We start from the raw sequence: 14,569 nt of genomic DNA, 5'->3' as shown, positions 1-14,569 counted from the left end.
TCAGTGGCTATTTCCAGAAAGAGACAGGTTTAGTCAGGCAAAAATTCACACCACAGTTTGTTCATTAAGACCAGAAGAACAAAAACGAAAAAATAACTCCAACTTCAAGCAAAGCAGAAAATGAACTGAACCCCTGAGGAAGTGGAGGAGTTCACATCCGGTGGAAAGGAAGATGTTTTCTGCCTTCTTCAAGTGACTAGGAGTTAGCAACCCACCTGGTAATGTCCTATTGCCCATTATAGAGATAAACCCAGCAGGATTGACCTAGCCTTAGCCTGGTATTGCTGACACACACTGGAAAAGGATCAAAGGAAGTGAGAGAGCCCCTCCCGTGCCCTTACGCACCTGCTGCTCCAAGATGGACTTCTCAATATCTCCGAGCTCTTTGCCCTTTGGTGGGACACTTTTGAACTGTGCACTCTGTTTGAAACCCATGACCCAGCCCAGGAGTTCCTTCACTTTGTCCACATGCTCTTGCTTCTCCTCCTCCACAACTTTCTGCAAGAAGGAAAAAAGAAAGAAAGATGGAATATGGCCACATAAATGTATGCAACATAACCAAATACTTCTAACATGCTAAAAAAATGTGCTGGCTCCGTGTCAGCAAGCCTTTGCTAGATATTAGCTAAGCTGTTATGCCACGGAATGCTCACAAACATTCTCACTTGCTTGGGATAGATGAATCAAGACCAAAACACTGACACTGTGTAGATTCTGTGGGTGAAGTGAAAATTAACCTGGTTGGAGGTTACATACAATGTAAGAATATGGTGTTGGTGGGGAGGCAGATGGATATGTATGAACAGAGGTGTTTGGGGGAGGGGGATTAAGTGGGGAAATCTCTGGAGAGGGGACTGAAAAGCAAGGGCCTAAAGTATACATAGACATAGACAGAAGAGGTGGTTCCTTGAGGGAAAAACTACAGTAAATGGAAACTAAATTGGGTTATGGAAGAGCCAGGGAAAGAGATGGTTAGGGAAAAAACAACAACTCACATGAGGCTTAGGGAAAGGAATGACTGCAAGTATTAGCAAGAAGCTGATGGTTTGTGACCCTATGCCAACCAGAGTCCTTCTAACTGTTGCAGCCCTGATGCCTTCAAAGGAAAGGGACTAAAACTCCCAAGATCACATGGACCTTAAGGTCCACAAATAACAATATTTTGGAGATCCCGAGCCATAAGATTGGCCTCAACTAGGGCCAGGGCCTTTGAAGTATTGGCCCCAACTTGGTGTAACACTCTCTCACAGGAGACCAGGGCCCTGCAGGATTTGACATCTTTCCGCAGGGCCTGCAAGACAGAGCTTTTCCGTCTGGCTTTTGGGGTGGACTCATCTGACCACTATGTGTTTCCTCCCTTATGGTTTTGATTTGGGCCATTTTAAAATGAGGCTGCATAAAAAAAATTTTTTAAAAAAAATCTGGATTGTATTTTAATCCGCATTTTAATCGATTGTTTTTCTTTCTTTTACGTTTTGTTGTGATCTTGTTGATGTCAGCCGCCCTGAGCCTGGTTCTCGCTGGGGAGGGCGGGGTATAAATATATAAATACATTATTATTATTATTATTATTATTATTATTAGGCAAAACCCACTGCCTAACCCCAGTGGGCCACAAAGGATTCACAATGCAGACACCAAAGAGCAGTCACTATAAATTATATCCTTACTTCTTCCTCTTCCAGGCGTCGGAGAGCATCACTGATGTACTTCACGTGCTGTGTGGTCAATGTGACCAGAGCTGTGTAGCGTGTGCGCAGGTCCATGAACTGGAAGGGTGGGGTGGAGAGAGAACACAAGAGAAAAACAACACCACAAAGAACATGGTTGTTAAAGCCAATGAATGACAAAGCATCCAACTTCTCACTTTGCTCTGAACATGCAGCCTTTCTCATTCTGGAGAAGAGGGAAATGCCCTCACTCACTGCACCATCTGATGGACATTTCTACAGAGACAGCGAAGTGCAGCAATCTTGGAGACAGAGCATGTGTGCATCTTAAAATAACAATTAAACAAGGAACGGGAGAAGGAAGAAATGCATCAGACAGCCTCTCTGCTTTTTCAAAGAAGAAAGGCCGCTTTGAGAGCTATCCCAGGGTGGTTTCTAGCTGGAAGAAGAACTCTGCCATCTTGCACATGGATGTGAAATCAGGATGCTTCTCTCCTGTACATCTCTTTCCCCCCAAATGCTTGGGTGAGGAAGACAGCCATATCCTGAAATAGCCCAGTTCTGCCAGCAGGACCAAGACACCCTCTCTCTCTCCGACTGTGTGGAACACTGCTGAAGCTAAGGAATTCTAGCCTTGTAAAATGGTCCTGTGAAAGGCTACCAGGGAGCAATTTGCTCTGAGGTCTGCGGGAAAAGGCCAGATTTTCAAGATTCCTGCATTGCAGGGGGTTGGACTAGATGGCCCTCAGCATCCCTTCCAACACTACAATTCTATGATTCTAAGAAGCAGAGCCCCAATCTGTTTCATCAGGGTGGAAGCAAAGAACAAAAAACCTCACTTGGGGCCACCCCCAACACAAACTCAGAGCAGAAACTCAAGGAGGCGACTTGCTCAGCACCTCAGGCTTCCATATGAGTTGAGATTTCTCTTGCTGGCTCTTTTTCTTTGGATGCTTCCAGACAGGGGCTTAATTTGCAAATGGGTGGTTGGCAACAGGGTTTTCTAAAATAAAAAATCCAGATAAAAAGGGGGGCAAAGGGGGATATAGGCTAGCATTTTGATGCTGACAATGTCTTGGGGATGCTGCAAAAACACTGCATGCATGAGGAGCACCAATCTGATAACCAAACACCCATCTGGAAGCACCCTTGGACTCATCCAAAAGATCCACACACAGCGAACTGCATGGTGCTCTTTATTTACCTTGCAGGTGGCAGAGCTGGGTCGATCCCTGTAGGGATTTGAACCCGTGGTTCCAAGAAGTCTACGTATGCCAGACCCTGATGCTTAGAGCTTAGAGCCTCTGTGGCTGACAGAAAAGACAGTGAGGGTGGAAACTTTTACACACGGGTTCAGGAGGAGAGGCAGAAGTGCCACATGTCCATCTACTCAGGAAACTGAGCAAGCCCTTGCCTCCCCTGCCCCACTCCACTTCCAGCCTAGAGAACACACTAGCTGGCAGTGGCCAGGCCCCTCACCTCCTGCGTGATGGCATCAGAGGAGGACAGCATGCGCCTGCGCTTCACGGGGGACTTCTGCTGAGATTCCACAAACACACGGTACGTCATCAGCTGCAGCTCATAGTCCTGACAATGCAAAAATGGAAATATGGGGGTTTCAGTTCACAAACCCCACATTTAGTATTGCCACATAAAGTGGAAAATGAAAAACAGAATCCCAAAGCAAATTGAGCAGGCGTGTATAGGAGAGATTCCTTGGGATGAAGGGCATTCTTGAAAAAGAAGCAATAAATAAAACTAACGATGCCACACAATGCCCTTGTTCACATGGAACGCAAAGTCACACTTTGGCTTATCACAAAATGAGGAAACATGAGGCCTCCCACAGAGATCACAGTGGCTTTGAGACTTCATGTTTGTTTTGCTGCTGTGCTATGCTGAGCTAAGCTGTGATTTGGCTTTACGTGTCATCTGAAACCAGCCTACTGGATTTAGCTCTCCGGACAAACCACAAGTTGTAAACCATAGGATAAACATTAGTTAAAGTTCTAGGTTTGTCTGTAGAGAGCTAAACTACAAGCCTAGGTTCAGACAACATGTGTGCCCCCCCCCCAGGAGTCCACCTGCTAAATTATGATTTGGCTTAGCATTACATGTGAATTGGGCCAATGTGTTGTCTCTGTATACATGCCAAATCTTTTTAAACTGTTGTTGTTGTTGTTACATTTTCCATTTTTCTGTTTACACATAATGTTTTCCCCACATACAAAATTTCTGTACAGACTTCCTAACCTAGCATTCCATGGCATTCATAATAAACCTAAATTTGCTGCATCTCCATTTATTTATCCACCCTCCTTTTATCCCTTCTAGACCACTGTTGTAGTTGACTGCTGTCATATACCGTATTGGCTTGAATATAAGTCGCACCCACAAATAAGCTGCACCTTTAAAATTTGGGGGAGGGGGAGAGAAAAAAAAGAGAATACCCAAATATAAGCTGCTCCTTTAAAATTGGGTTACAGGCTGAAAATCACTGCGGTTGGTAGAATTGTAATGGCGAGCCAATTTAAGCCTTTGATCTTGCAAGCCCGCAAAAGTTACCGTACAATCGCTAAAATCGCAGATCACTATTCAATTGCTATAATTCCGCAGGCACTCACACCTGTAAATGGCAAATGAACAGTCTCAAGCTCACAAATTGGCAATAAAACATTTTTTCGGTTCCGCTTTACTGTATGTCTGTTTCAGCAGCGATATTGTAAAAGCCAATTTAAGGCGCACTTTAACTTTTCACAGTCAGAATTTGGGGTGGGAAGTGTGGCTTATATTCAGGCCAATACGGTAATTACCACTACAGGCGTACCTTAGAATTCGAACGGAATCCGTTCCAGAAGTCCATTGGACTTCCAAAATGTTCGGAAACCATGCTGCTTCTGATTGGCTGCAGGAAGTTCCTGCACACAATTGGAAACCACGGAAGCCCCATCGGATGTTCGGCTTCCAAAAATAGTTCGCAAAACGGAACACTCACTTCTGGGTTTGCGGCATTCGGGAGCCAAAATGTTCAAGAACTAAGCTGTTCGAAAACCAGGGTACAACTGTACTTGTAAACTGATTTTTAGCATCTTTTTTTTAAATACTCCCCAAAGCTTTCCCATTCGCCCTTTGTCAGTTTATGTCCAGATTCCTTGTTTTGGCTGTCATATTTGCAAGTTCTGCTAATTCTGTCAATTTTTAACCACTTAAGTTGTAGATTAAAAAAAAAATGATGGTTTTGAAAAGGTTTTTGATCAGATCCTTCCAGAACTTCCAGATAATTTTAAAGAACCCACATATCTCTTGTGGTTCAGTCATTTGCATTTCAGATAACCATCTAAATCTGCCTTTTCCAATCTGGTGCTCTCCAGATATTTTGGGCTACAACTCCCATCAGACTCAGTCAGAACAGCCAGCATGTTACCTTGACAGCAGCTGAGTATTGCTGAGATAGTTTCTGACACTGGTCCAGTTTGGCTTGATTTGCCTCTATTTCAGCAAACAGTGCCTTAAATGCAAGAGAAAAGCAATGTTAAAACCATGGTGACAAACTGGAAGGTTTATCTGCCCTCTAAGTAGGTTTGTTCTCTCTGTTCCCTTTCCTACAGATTCACATCATACTGCCCACACATCTGAAGAAGTGTGCATGCACACGAAAGCTCATACCAAAATATAAACTTAGTTGGTCTTTAAGGTTCTACTGAAGGAATTTTTTTATTTTGCCCACACACTTCACTTAATTACTGAGTCAACGATTCCAACAAGAACATCCCTACAGTTATCAGTCGGTCACTGAGGTAGGGATACCCCCCTCTTCCTAATTTACAGTTCTTTTCCTTCAAAAAGCTGTAAGAGACAACCAGCTGGATCAGGTCAAAGATCCATCTAGTCCAGCATAGTCTTTCCCAGATGCATTTGGGAAGCCAGAAAGCAGGACCTAAACGCAACAGCTGTCTTCCCACACAGATCCCCAGAAACTGGTTTTCAGAGGGATAGCTCAGTTGGTAGAGCATGAGACTCTTAATCCCAGGGTCATGGGTTCACATCCCCCTGTTGGGTGAAAGATTCCTGCATTCCAGGAGGTTAGACTAGATGGTACTTGTAGTCCCTTCAAATTCTATGATTCCATTACTAGCAGCCACTAATAATCTATTTATTAACTGCTTTGTTCTCCATGAATCCTAAAGCTTATGGATTTTAACAATGGCTTTGCATTATGCACAAACCCAGCACAATTTCTTAAGCATAGCTTGTTTGGTCACTCCCCACCCTCAGACGCTACAAAAACATGAGGCAAGAGCAGTTGGAAAGCAAAACAAACTCTGGAGAAACAAGCCATGATTTGTTTGATCATCTGTGGAATAACTTGTAGGTAACCTGTGGTTTGTTAAATAGACCATGGCTTAAGCAACAGTGGCTTTGTCCAGGCCTTACCATTTGCTGGCTGAGTTGCTCTGAAAGGACCCTGCTATCCTCCGCTTGTCCAGGTTTCATCAGTTCCTGCTGCGTTGTGGTCTCCTCAATCCACTGGATCAGTGCCCCATGACAGTTCCGGTAATCACTCAGTACTTCCTCAATACTCTCTAGCTCTGATCGGCTGTCAAGAAATGAAGAGAAGGGAAAAGGTGTGTGTGATAAAACTATGAACCTTAAGTTGCATGAACAATATTGCTTTGATGTAAGAACAGTTTTGCTGTATATGGCACTTTCTAGAGTAAAAAAGAAAAGAGGATAGGTTCTGCCCTGTAGAGGCTTGCAATCTGGGATGGTTTACAACCTGGAAAGATGGAATCCTGCAAGATTTGGCACTTACAACTTTTAGATGAGCGCTAAAACAACCTATAATTCCAGTGGCAAATCCATGTTGGGTAACTAATCTTTACCAAGAGCCATATTTTGATCTGGTGACAGCAGCAACACTGGCACCTACCCTCACTGCCTGCAAGACTCTTTAACCCCTTCCTGCCTAGCAGAAACAGCAGCAAAAGCCTCTGCAGAGCCCTTCTCTGTTCTCCTGTGCAAGAACTGGCTCATGTCCTCAAAAGGGTAGGGTATGGGTAGGTATTATTTTCTCTCTTTTGTTTGCAGTCTGAAACATTTAGAGGGTAACAAATAGGGAAGTGTAGGTTAGCCTATCAGTGAAAAAACAGTTGCCCAGAGCTGGTTCTTCTCACCGAGTCTCGATCTGTAGGCTAACCCTCTGCCAGCGATCCCAGAGTTGGCTCCCTTTCTCCTGGTAGCGCTCCAGGTCTGGACTGCGCTCCTGCTTCAGATTGTACAGCTGGTCTGTCACAACTTTAGCTCTTGCCAAGTCATCTTCCAACATAGCAAAGACATTGCCCTTATCGTTCACTTCACTGATCCATTGCTGCAGCATTAAAAATGGAGAAAGAGAGAGAGAAGCACTGATTAAGAATGACTGAAATAAAGAATAGGCAGTCTGCAAGAACCCATCCTCTAGCTCAGCCTTAACCAACCTGGTGACCCCCAGATGTGTTTGGACTGCAACTCCCATCAGCCCCAGCCAGCACTGCCATGTTGGCTGGGGCTGTGTGGAACTGTTCTGCAAAATGTCTGAAGGGCACTAGATTCACAGTGCTGTGAATATTTATTTATTAAGGTTTTATACTACTCTTTGTACAATGAACTCGGGGCATATTATTATATAGCTAAAATGTTAAATACATAATCATTTCAATCAATACACTTTAAAAAGAACTAAAAAATACCACATCTGTCTAGAGAGTGATTACAAAGCCAAGCATATAAAAATAATAGGATATTGACTCAGTTCACACATAATGCTAAGCCAAAACAGGCAAGCTTGTGGGCTCCCAGACAGGTGATTGTGGTCACTCTTCTCTTCCTCCAATCCTGCCACCACCATGTTGCCATAAACTAAGCCACAGTTGGGCTTAGCATTACACCCAAACCTGAGCTCATGGTTTATGTCACTCTAGACCAGGCATCCCCAAACTTCGGCCCTCCAGATGTTTTGGACTACAATCCCCATCATCCCTGACCACTGGTCCTGTTAGCTAGGGATCATGGGAGTTGTAGGCCAAAACATCTGGAGGGCTGCAGTTTGGGGATGCCTGCTCTAGACAACCACAATCCATAAACAAGTGTTGTTCTATGACTTACCACTTGTGGTTTATCTGGGATAGATAAACCACAAACCTGAGTTCAGATGTTATGTTAAGCCAAACCATGGCGAAACCCATGGCGGCAGCAGCAGCAGGACCAGAAGACGAGCCAAGCAGCTGCATTCTCCCTGGAAACTTGCACCTTTGTGCTAAACCATGGCTTCACTTAGCAGCACCTGGATTCATGTAGCTGCCAATCCAAGTATTTCCTTTCAGGCCTTAAACTTAACTGCAACTTATTGTTCCAGGGGTGGGACACCTGTGGCCCTACAGATGTTGGTGGACTGCAACTCCTCTTGATTCCTGACTGCTGACCATGGTAGATAGGGTTGATGGGAGCTAGAGTCCAACAACATATGGAGGACCACTGGTTATTCACCTCTGGAGTAAAATAATATTTGCATTGTTTGTTTCAAGCTAATGCATTTGTAATTACCTAACTTCATTTACTGATCTGAAAAGGTATTTGCTATTAAAAAAAGAACTATTTGGCTCAAGGAGGGTATGTACATTTCTGCAATGCACAATCGCTTCTTGTCCACCCACAGAATGGCTGGGAGATCCAAAGTACATCTGTTGAAGCAGGCAGACGCTAGAGGGCAGGAGATGCAAGATGCTGTGTTCATCAGCTTGGCACAAGCCAGACTCATTGCCAAGAGCTATCAGCATCAACCTGAAAGGCACAGCTGTTTTGTTTGCTATTCACCACCAGGCAGCAATAAGCTGTATCAGGACAGTAAGAATTTGCAGCCACATGAGACAGGCGTCCCCCCACCCACAGGACCCAGCTGGTGGAGGGAAAAGCTTACCTGTAATGTGGCTCGGTGACACTGAATGGCACTTAGGTCCGCAGGCACGGCCTCCTCCTGGCTCAGTTTAACCTCATACCCTTTGACCAAAGACTCAGCTCCTTGGGTATTGCGAATGATAACGTCCACTGTCTTTAACCTATCAGATATAAAAAGGGAAACTTCACTTCCTGAAACTATTATAAGTTTTATCATAGTTTTCTGCATCACTTGAACTCAACATAGATCATAGCTGTCAAGTTTTCCTTTTTCTTGCGAGGAAGCCTATTCAGCATAAGGGAATTTCCCTTAAAAAAAAGGGAGAACTTGACAGCTATGACATAGATCTCAGAATCCTAGTGTTGCTAGACTATTCCAATCAGAAGCAACTGAAGCAACTGGCTTTGAGAAAATGGAATTCAGTGGTCATTTCCTCTGGGAATTCTCCAAAAATTACTGGATTCTAGGGGACTGAATAAGCCCCACTGCATGAATTCCTGGGGATTGCATAAACCACTCTTCATGTCCTAGGATGATAACAGCCAAAAGGTCTCTACATTTTACAGAGTAACCACAGCAGAGCACACACTCTGTAGGTAAAAGCTTTCAGGTTCAGAGTCAGTACTGAACTAGAAGGACGAATGGTCTGTGTTGGTCTGTGTGTATGTTCCTATCATACAGCAACAACTGGTTCCCTCTCTTGGCTTGATAACAAGACAGCTATAAGGACTCACTTGTCCAGATAGATAGTTGAGAGCCCATAGACATGATCCATCTTTTCCACCAGCAGGTTAAGCTCAGAACGAAGGTGTGGAGTGCTGGTTCCCGTTGGAGACTTGTGAAGGAAAATAGTGCATCTCTCAGAAAGTTGCTCCATGTCGTCCTTCAAATGATTCAAATCTTCCTTCAATCTCTGCAGAGACCAACAGGTGTTAGTGAGCAAGAGCAGAGATGCTGACCTTTCATGCTACATATCTGCCTTCACAGCAACGGTCAGCAGGGGCAAGGACTAAGCTGGGGGATGTAACAAGTCAAAGAAGGGACTTTTCAGTCATACTGTCCAAAATCTGGAATAGTCCCTGAAGACTATAAAACACCAACCTCCTGCTCGACAAGCCGGAAAGTGTTTTCCTGCAGGGCGTCCCCATCCGTTCTTGTGCTGCTTGGCGTCCGGATGGTGCCCACCAGACGTTGTTCACATTCGTCCAGGTGAAGCCGAATATTCTTCAGCTCAGAGAGGTATGTCCGAGAAGCAGTCTCATCTTTGTCCTCTGTTCACACATGTACAACAAAAGCAAAATAACTGAAATCTTCCTTTCATGTGCTCAGATGTCAGTCAAATACTACTGCTGTTTGGAAGCTCAATGGAAGCTCCGTGTTTTGCATGCAGAAGGCCACAGATCCAGCCCCAGTCCCTTGCATCTTCCATTAGAAAGGACCTCAGAAGATAGCAGGGTTGGGAAATAAAGGCCTTCATCTGCAAGAGACCCTGGGGGGAGCACTGCTGGTTACAGTGGACAGTGCAGTGTCATGAACCAAACCTTAGAATCTGCTTTAGAGGACTGCACATTTGAGATCCCTGATTTTCAGGGTTATGAAATGTGTAGGGAGCCTCCAGACGTACAGGAGGCACCCTCCACTTTGCAAGGGGTACAGCTAGCCTGCTCATCCCTATAGCGCTCCTCATGTGTTTATTTTACTGTCAAGTAAAACACCTGAAGATGGCTACAGCCAAGTGCAGCTGGCAAGTTAATGTGCAAGATCCAAAGAGTGACAAAATTGGAAAAACATGTTTCTTTCCTTCAAGACTTTTACCACATCTTGATCAAAACAGGAGAGAGCTCCTGGGGCTGGAAAAAACATTCATTTGGTGGCCAGAGTCACCCTTGAATGAAACAGTTATTGTTCGTTCCAGCTCTCACACTGCAAATATTCCCATTCATTCATTCATTCCCCCCCCCCCCCCGGTCATCAGAAGATCTCAGGGCAGTTCACAAATAAAAAATACAGGCTAGAACAGAGGTCAGCAAACTAAGGCCCAAGGGCCGGATACGGTCCACCAGGCTCGTTAATCCAGCCCGTGAACCTTGCAAACCCTGCCGCCCACTCAGTCAGTCCCCACGCTAAACAGGCGCGGTGCGGAGGCCTTGCTGCCCGGAAACTGACTTCCATGACACGGCACGGCTTCTGAATGGCTGCAGGAATCTCCTGCGGCCAATCAGAAGCTGTGGATCCCTCTGGGTGCCGCCCCTTCCTTCCTGCTGAGGCAGCCGAGCGGGAGGAAGTGGCTGAGCAGGAAGGAAACAGCAGCGGCGCAGAGGCTGCCTCCACCGTCCAGGCCAGTGGCATGGGCTCTGCGCCCCGCCAAGACAGAAGACGCCGACGCTGCTGAAGATGAGGTGTCAGCGGCGTGAGTGGCATCAGCAGGGGGAGGGGCCTTTCACGAGGGGGTGTGTGCACTCGGGAGGGGGTGGGTCCAGCCCCCCACAAGGTCTGAAGGACAGTGGACCGCCCCCTCCTGAAAATGTTTGCTGACCCATGGGCTAGAAGCACAAAATAAATTGTTAAAACCAAAACAAAACCATAACCTCACCTCCCACAAACACCTTTAAAAGGCCATAGAATATTAATCATCTAGACCAGGCTTCACCAAGCCCAGAGCTGATGGAAGGAAGGAGGCACCAGGCTGGCAAAGTTAATCTAGGCTCAGACAGCTTACCATTTTCCATTGACTGCAAAAGCTGCTGGAAGTGCTCCTTGCATGAGTCCACATCCTCCTCTAGGCGCAGCCGATCTGTTACAGAGAAGAGCTCCGAATCCCGGCTGTCCTCCAAGAAATCATCGTAGTGTACCTGCAGGCTCCTCATGGATTGGTGGCATTCCCCTGGGGCCAGGGCCCTGAGCTGTGGGTTGCGCACACACACAAAGGGGACATGTTCACATAGAAGGCTATGTGAAGATGAACAATGCTTGGAGCCACAGGCCAGTACAAGCAAAGATGACGAAAATGATAGGCATTACAGTGGTGCCTCGCAAGACGAATTTAATTCGTTACGCGAGTCAATTTGTTTTGTGAAAAAATTGTCTTGTGTATCGCGGTTTCCCATAGGAATGCATTGAAATTTCTTTTTTTGCCCATAGGAACGCATTAATTAAATTTCAATGCATTCCTATGGGAAACCGCCATTCGCAAGACGAATTTTTCGCAAAACGAATTCGTCTTGCGAGTCACCATCAGATCACAAGACGCATTCATCTTGTGAAAAATTCATCTTGCAGGGCATTCGTCTTGCGAGGTACCACTGTGTTTTTTGTCTCATTGCTGGCTGCAGTCAAGCAAGTTTTGCAGGTATTTGTTGCTTCAAGCTGGGAAATTCATAGAATAAAAAAAATTGAATTCTAGAGTTGGAAGGGACACTGAGGGTCATCTAGTCCAACCCCTTGAAATGCAGAAATCTCAGCACATGCCCCCCACATCCAATTTGAAACCATACTGGACTCTAATTTACCTTTCCAAAGGTGCTAGCAATGTTATTGCCCCTTTCAGAAGGACTAGTGTGCCTATTGGCCAGTAACTGTAATGTCACCAGAGACAAGCAACACACACAGGACCAACTCTTAGTAGGAGGCAATATATGTATGAAACCAATCTAAGGCACCTTCCTTGCTTTTGATTTACATGGATAAAGTGTCTTGTGGCATCTTATCACCAACTTATTATGACATCACTTATTGTGGGCCAGTACCTACTTTGGCAGATAACACAAAGTTTCAGGTATATGGTGAAATGGGGCTTAGCCAACAAGAGTTTATGCCACAATAAAGTTGGTTGGTCTTTACTAACCCAAAGTTGCTATTGTTTTTGAAGCAACAGAGTGGCAGAGCTACCTCCTCTGCAATGTATTTGTTTGAGCTGGCTTTGGCTTTCAGTGGCCAAGGGAAGAATAGGGGTGATATTTGTGTAATGGGGCTGTTATATTAAGAAGTGGTTAGTTATTATTCTATAATCTTCTAAATTCAGAAGTTTAAGCAGGATGTTCTTTTTGATTATTCTGTGAAGTGGCACTATATTGGTGGCATATGAAAACAACTTCTTATTTTATTGGGCTGATTTTACAAAAGGAAGTCTTTGGTTGCTGAGGTAATGCCTTGCCCTCGCCCTCACCCCCCTGCACACGTAATTCTTTGATCTTGTATTATTACCCAACTTTACCTTCCCATTTCCTCCCACCACCTTCTAACTTCCTGTCCAGCTCCACCCAATCAGGAGGCCACTTTTACGGTTGACATGCTTTAGCTGTGCACACCCTTATCTCACTGGCAAGCATCACTCTGGGGCTTGCAGTATTACCTTCTCCATATTCCAGCTTTGCACCAGAGCAATGTCTTTTCTCAAGTAGTTCCAGGAAACAAGGCTCTTCATGTTTACATGGAGCTGGTGCCACAAGGCCATCACCTTCTGGTACAGCTGTTCCACCCTACAATTGGAAGGCATTTCAAAGTTGGGTGTATGCAGCACCATGTGGACATCAACCTTCTGAATTATTGTTTAGTACGCTGTATGTACTCAGGAAGGCCAGTCTCAGTCTCAGGAAGGCAAGTCTCAGTCCCAGCACAGGTCAGGTGAAGACAGTATTGGAAATGTTGTTCTGACACGGTTTAAAGCAGCTCCTCATATCCCAAGCATATTCAAAAGGTAAATGCAACTGCTCACAAAAGGCAAGAATTGAGCAACCACTCCCCCCAAAAATCCATTTCCAAAATAACACTTTTAGAAGCCAGCTGATAAACTTCAGACCCAGAGGCCACGTGTAGCCCTCCAAGCTGGCTTTCAGGATTCCCCCCAGGACACACCCTCCTTAGCTACACCCCTCGAGTATTTTTGCCTGGCTGAAATAAGTCATTGAACCTGGATGATACTTCTTGCTGGAGGATAGAGAGGGTTGTCCAGGCATGCAAAGCATTTTGCCTACTGTAAAAAGGCAACTTTCACATTTGTTCCTTTGCCCTCTTTTGCCTCCTGCCTCACCCAGGACTGGCATGTGGCCCCTGGAATGTGCCCAGAATAAATGTAGCCCTTCATGATGGCCTGCAATGCACTAACGTTTTAACCATAGCTAAAACCCCCACAAAACTACTTGAAACATTTTAAAAACGTTGTACAATGTTCCTTGTATGAGGAACTAATTTTGCCTGATTGTTCTGATTCTTTTATGTTTTTAATTTGTCTGATTGTTTTTATGTATGTCGGTTTTATACTGTTTTATTCTTGGTTGCAGTACATTATGGGCCTATGGCCGAAATAAAGTTTATCTATCTAAATGTAGCCCTTGGGCTAAAAAAAAGGTTCCAATTTGCCCCTAGGCTAAAGAGCCACGGCAAAATCATAGGCACCAACTTCAAAATGTTTGCCTGGGAAGTTTTCTGGCTCTGAAGAAATAGACAGATGCTGTACCCATTTGGCCACAATGAGAACTAGAATCTTCAAGGGGCAAAAGGTATGATCTTAGCTTTCTGTACGCTTTGCCCCAGTAGCTAGATTTTGTTCCACATGTAGAGCTCTGTTGAAAACTATTCCTTTCCACAAAGATTTATGTTACATCAGACCCAACCCCCCACCAAATTGCTGCAAACATTTTGGTTTTTTGACATTCACACCCCACCTTTCTTCTGCCATGCAACCCAAGATGGTGCATGCACACACCTACAGAACCCCAGGTCAATAGGAACCCTGGCACTGCTCAAGGAAAGAAAGATCCCTTTACCTGCTGGCCACATCAATGGCCTCTTTGTTAGGAGGGGGCACCAAGAAGCAAACAGACGGGACCATGGCCTCATTTCCGGTAGGGCTGATCACTTTCCACTTGGTTCGCTGGGAATTGTCTTCTAGCACACACTCGTCATTCTTACAGATGGTGATCTGCGTGGTCAACAAAAGGAACACTGGTCCAGTAGATGGTCAAAC

At 45.1% G+C, this 14,569-nt stretch overlaps 1 protein-coding gene across 20 annotated transcripts in view; it reads right to left on the bottom strand.

Annotated features, from left to right (window-relative positions):
- The window catches only part of MACF1 (microtubule actin crosslinking factor 1), a 292,907-nt gene that overhangs the window by 130,737 nt on the left and 147,601 nt on the right, over positions 1–14,569 (bottom strand). For all 20 annotated transcript variants that reach the window (XM_088672217.1, XM_088672219.1, XM_060275855.2 and 17 more), the window contains 12 exons: positions 14,370–14,524; positions 12,956–13,082; positions 11,324–11,507; positions 9,706–9,875; positions 9,339–9,517; positions 8,626–8,764; positions 6,845–7,038; positions 6,105–6,267; positions 5,095–5,178; positions 3,150–3,257; positions 1,671–1,769; positions 346–498 (listed from right to left, as the gene is read on the bottom strand). In XM_088672217.1, coding sequence (XP_088528343.1) covers positions 346–498; positions 1,671–1,769; positions 3,150–3,257; positions 5,095–5,178; positions 6,105–6,267; positions 6,845–7,038; positions 8,626–8,764; positions 9,339–9,517; positions 9,706–9,875; positions 11,324–11,507; positions 12,956–13,082; positions 14,370–14,524 — 1,755 coding nt within the window. The remainder of the gene's footprint in view (positions 1–345; positions 499–1,670; positions 1,770–3,149; positions 3,258–5,094; positions 5,179–6,104; positions 6,268–6,844; positions 7,039–8,625; positions 8,765–9,338; positions 9,518–9,705; positions 9,876–11,323; positions 11,508–12,955; positions 13,083–14,369; positions 14,525–14,569) is intronic.

This window comes from Zootoca vivipara, chromosome 6 (genome assembly GCF_965207765.1).
Source record: "Zootoca vivipara chromosome 6, rZooViv2.hap1.1, whole genome shotgun sequence".
Classification (NCBI taxonomy): domain Eukaryota; kingdom Metazoa; phylum Chordata; class Lepidosauria; order Squamata; family Lacertidae; genus Zootoca; species Zootoca vivipara.
Note: the sequence above shows the minus strand (reverse complement) of the source record. Positions and strands in the feature narration are given on the sequence as shown.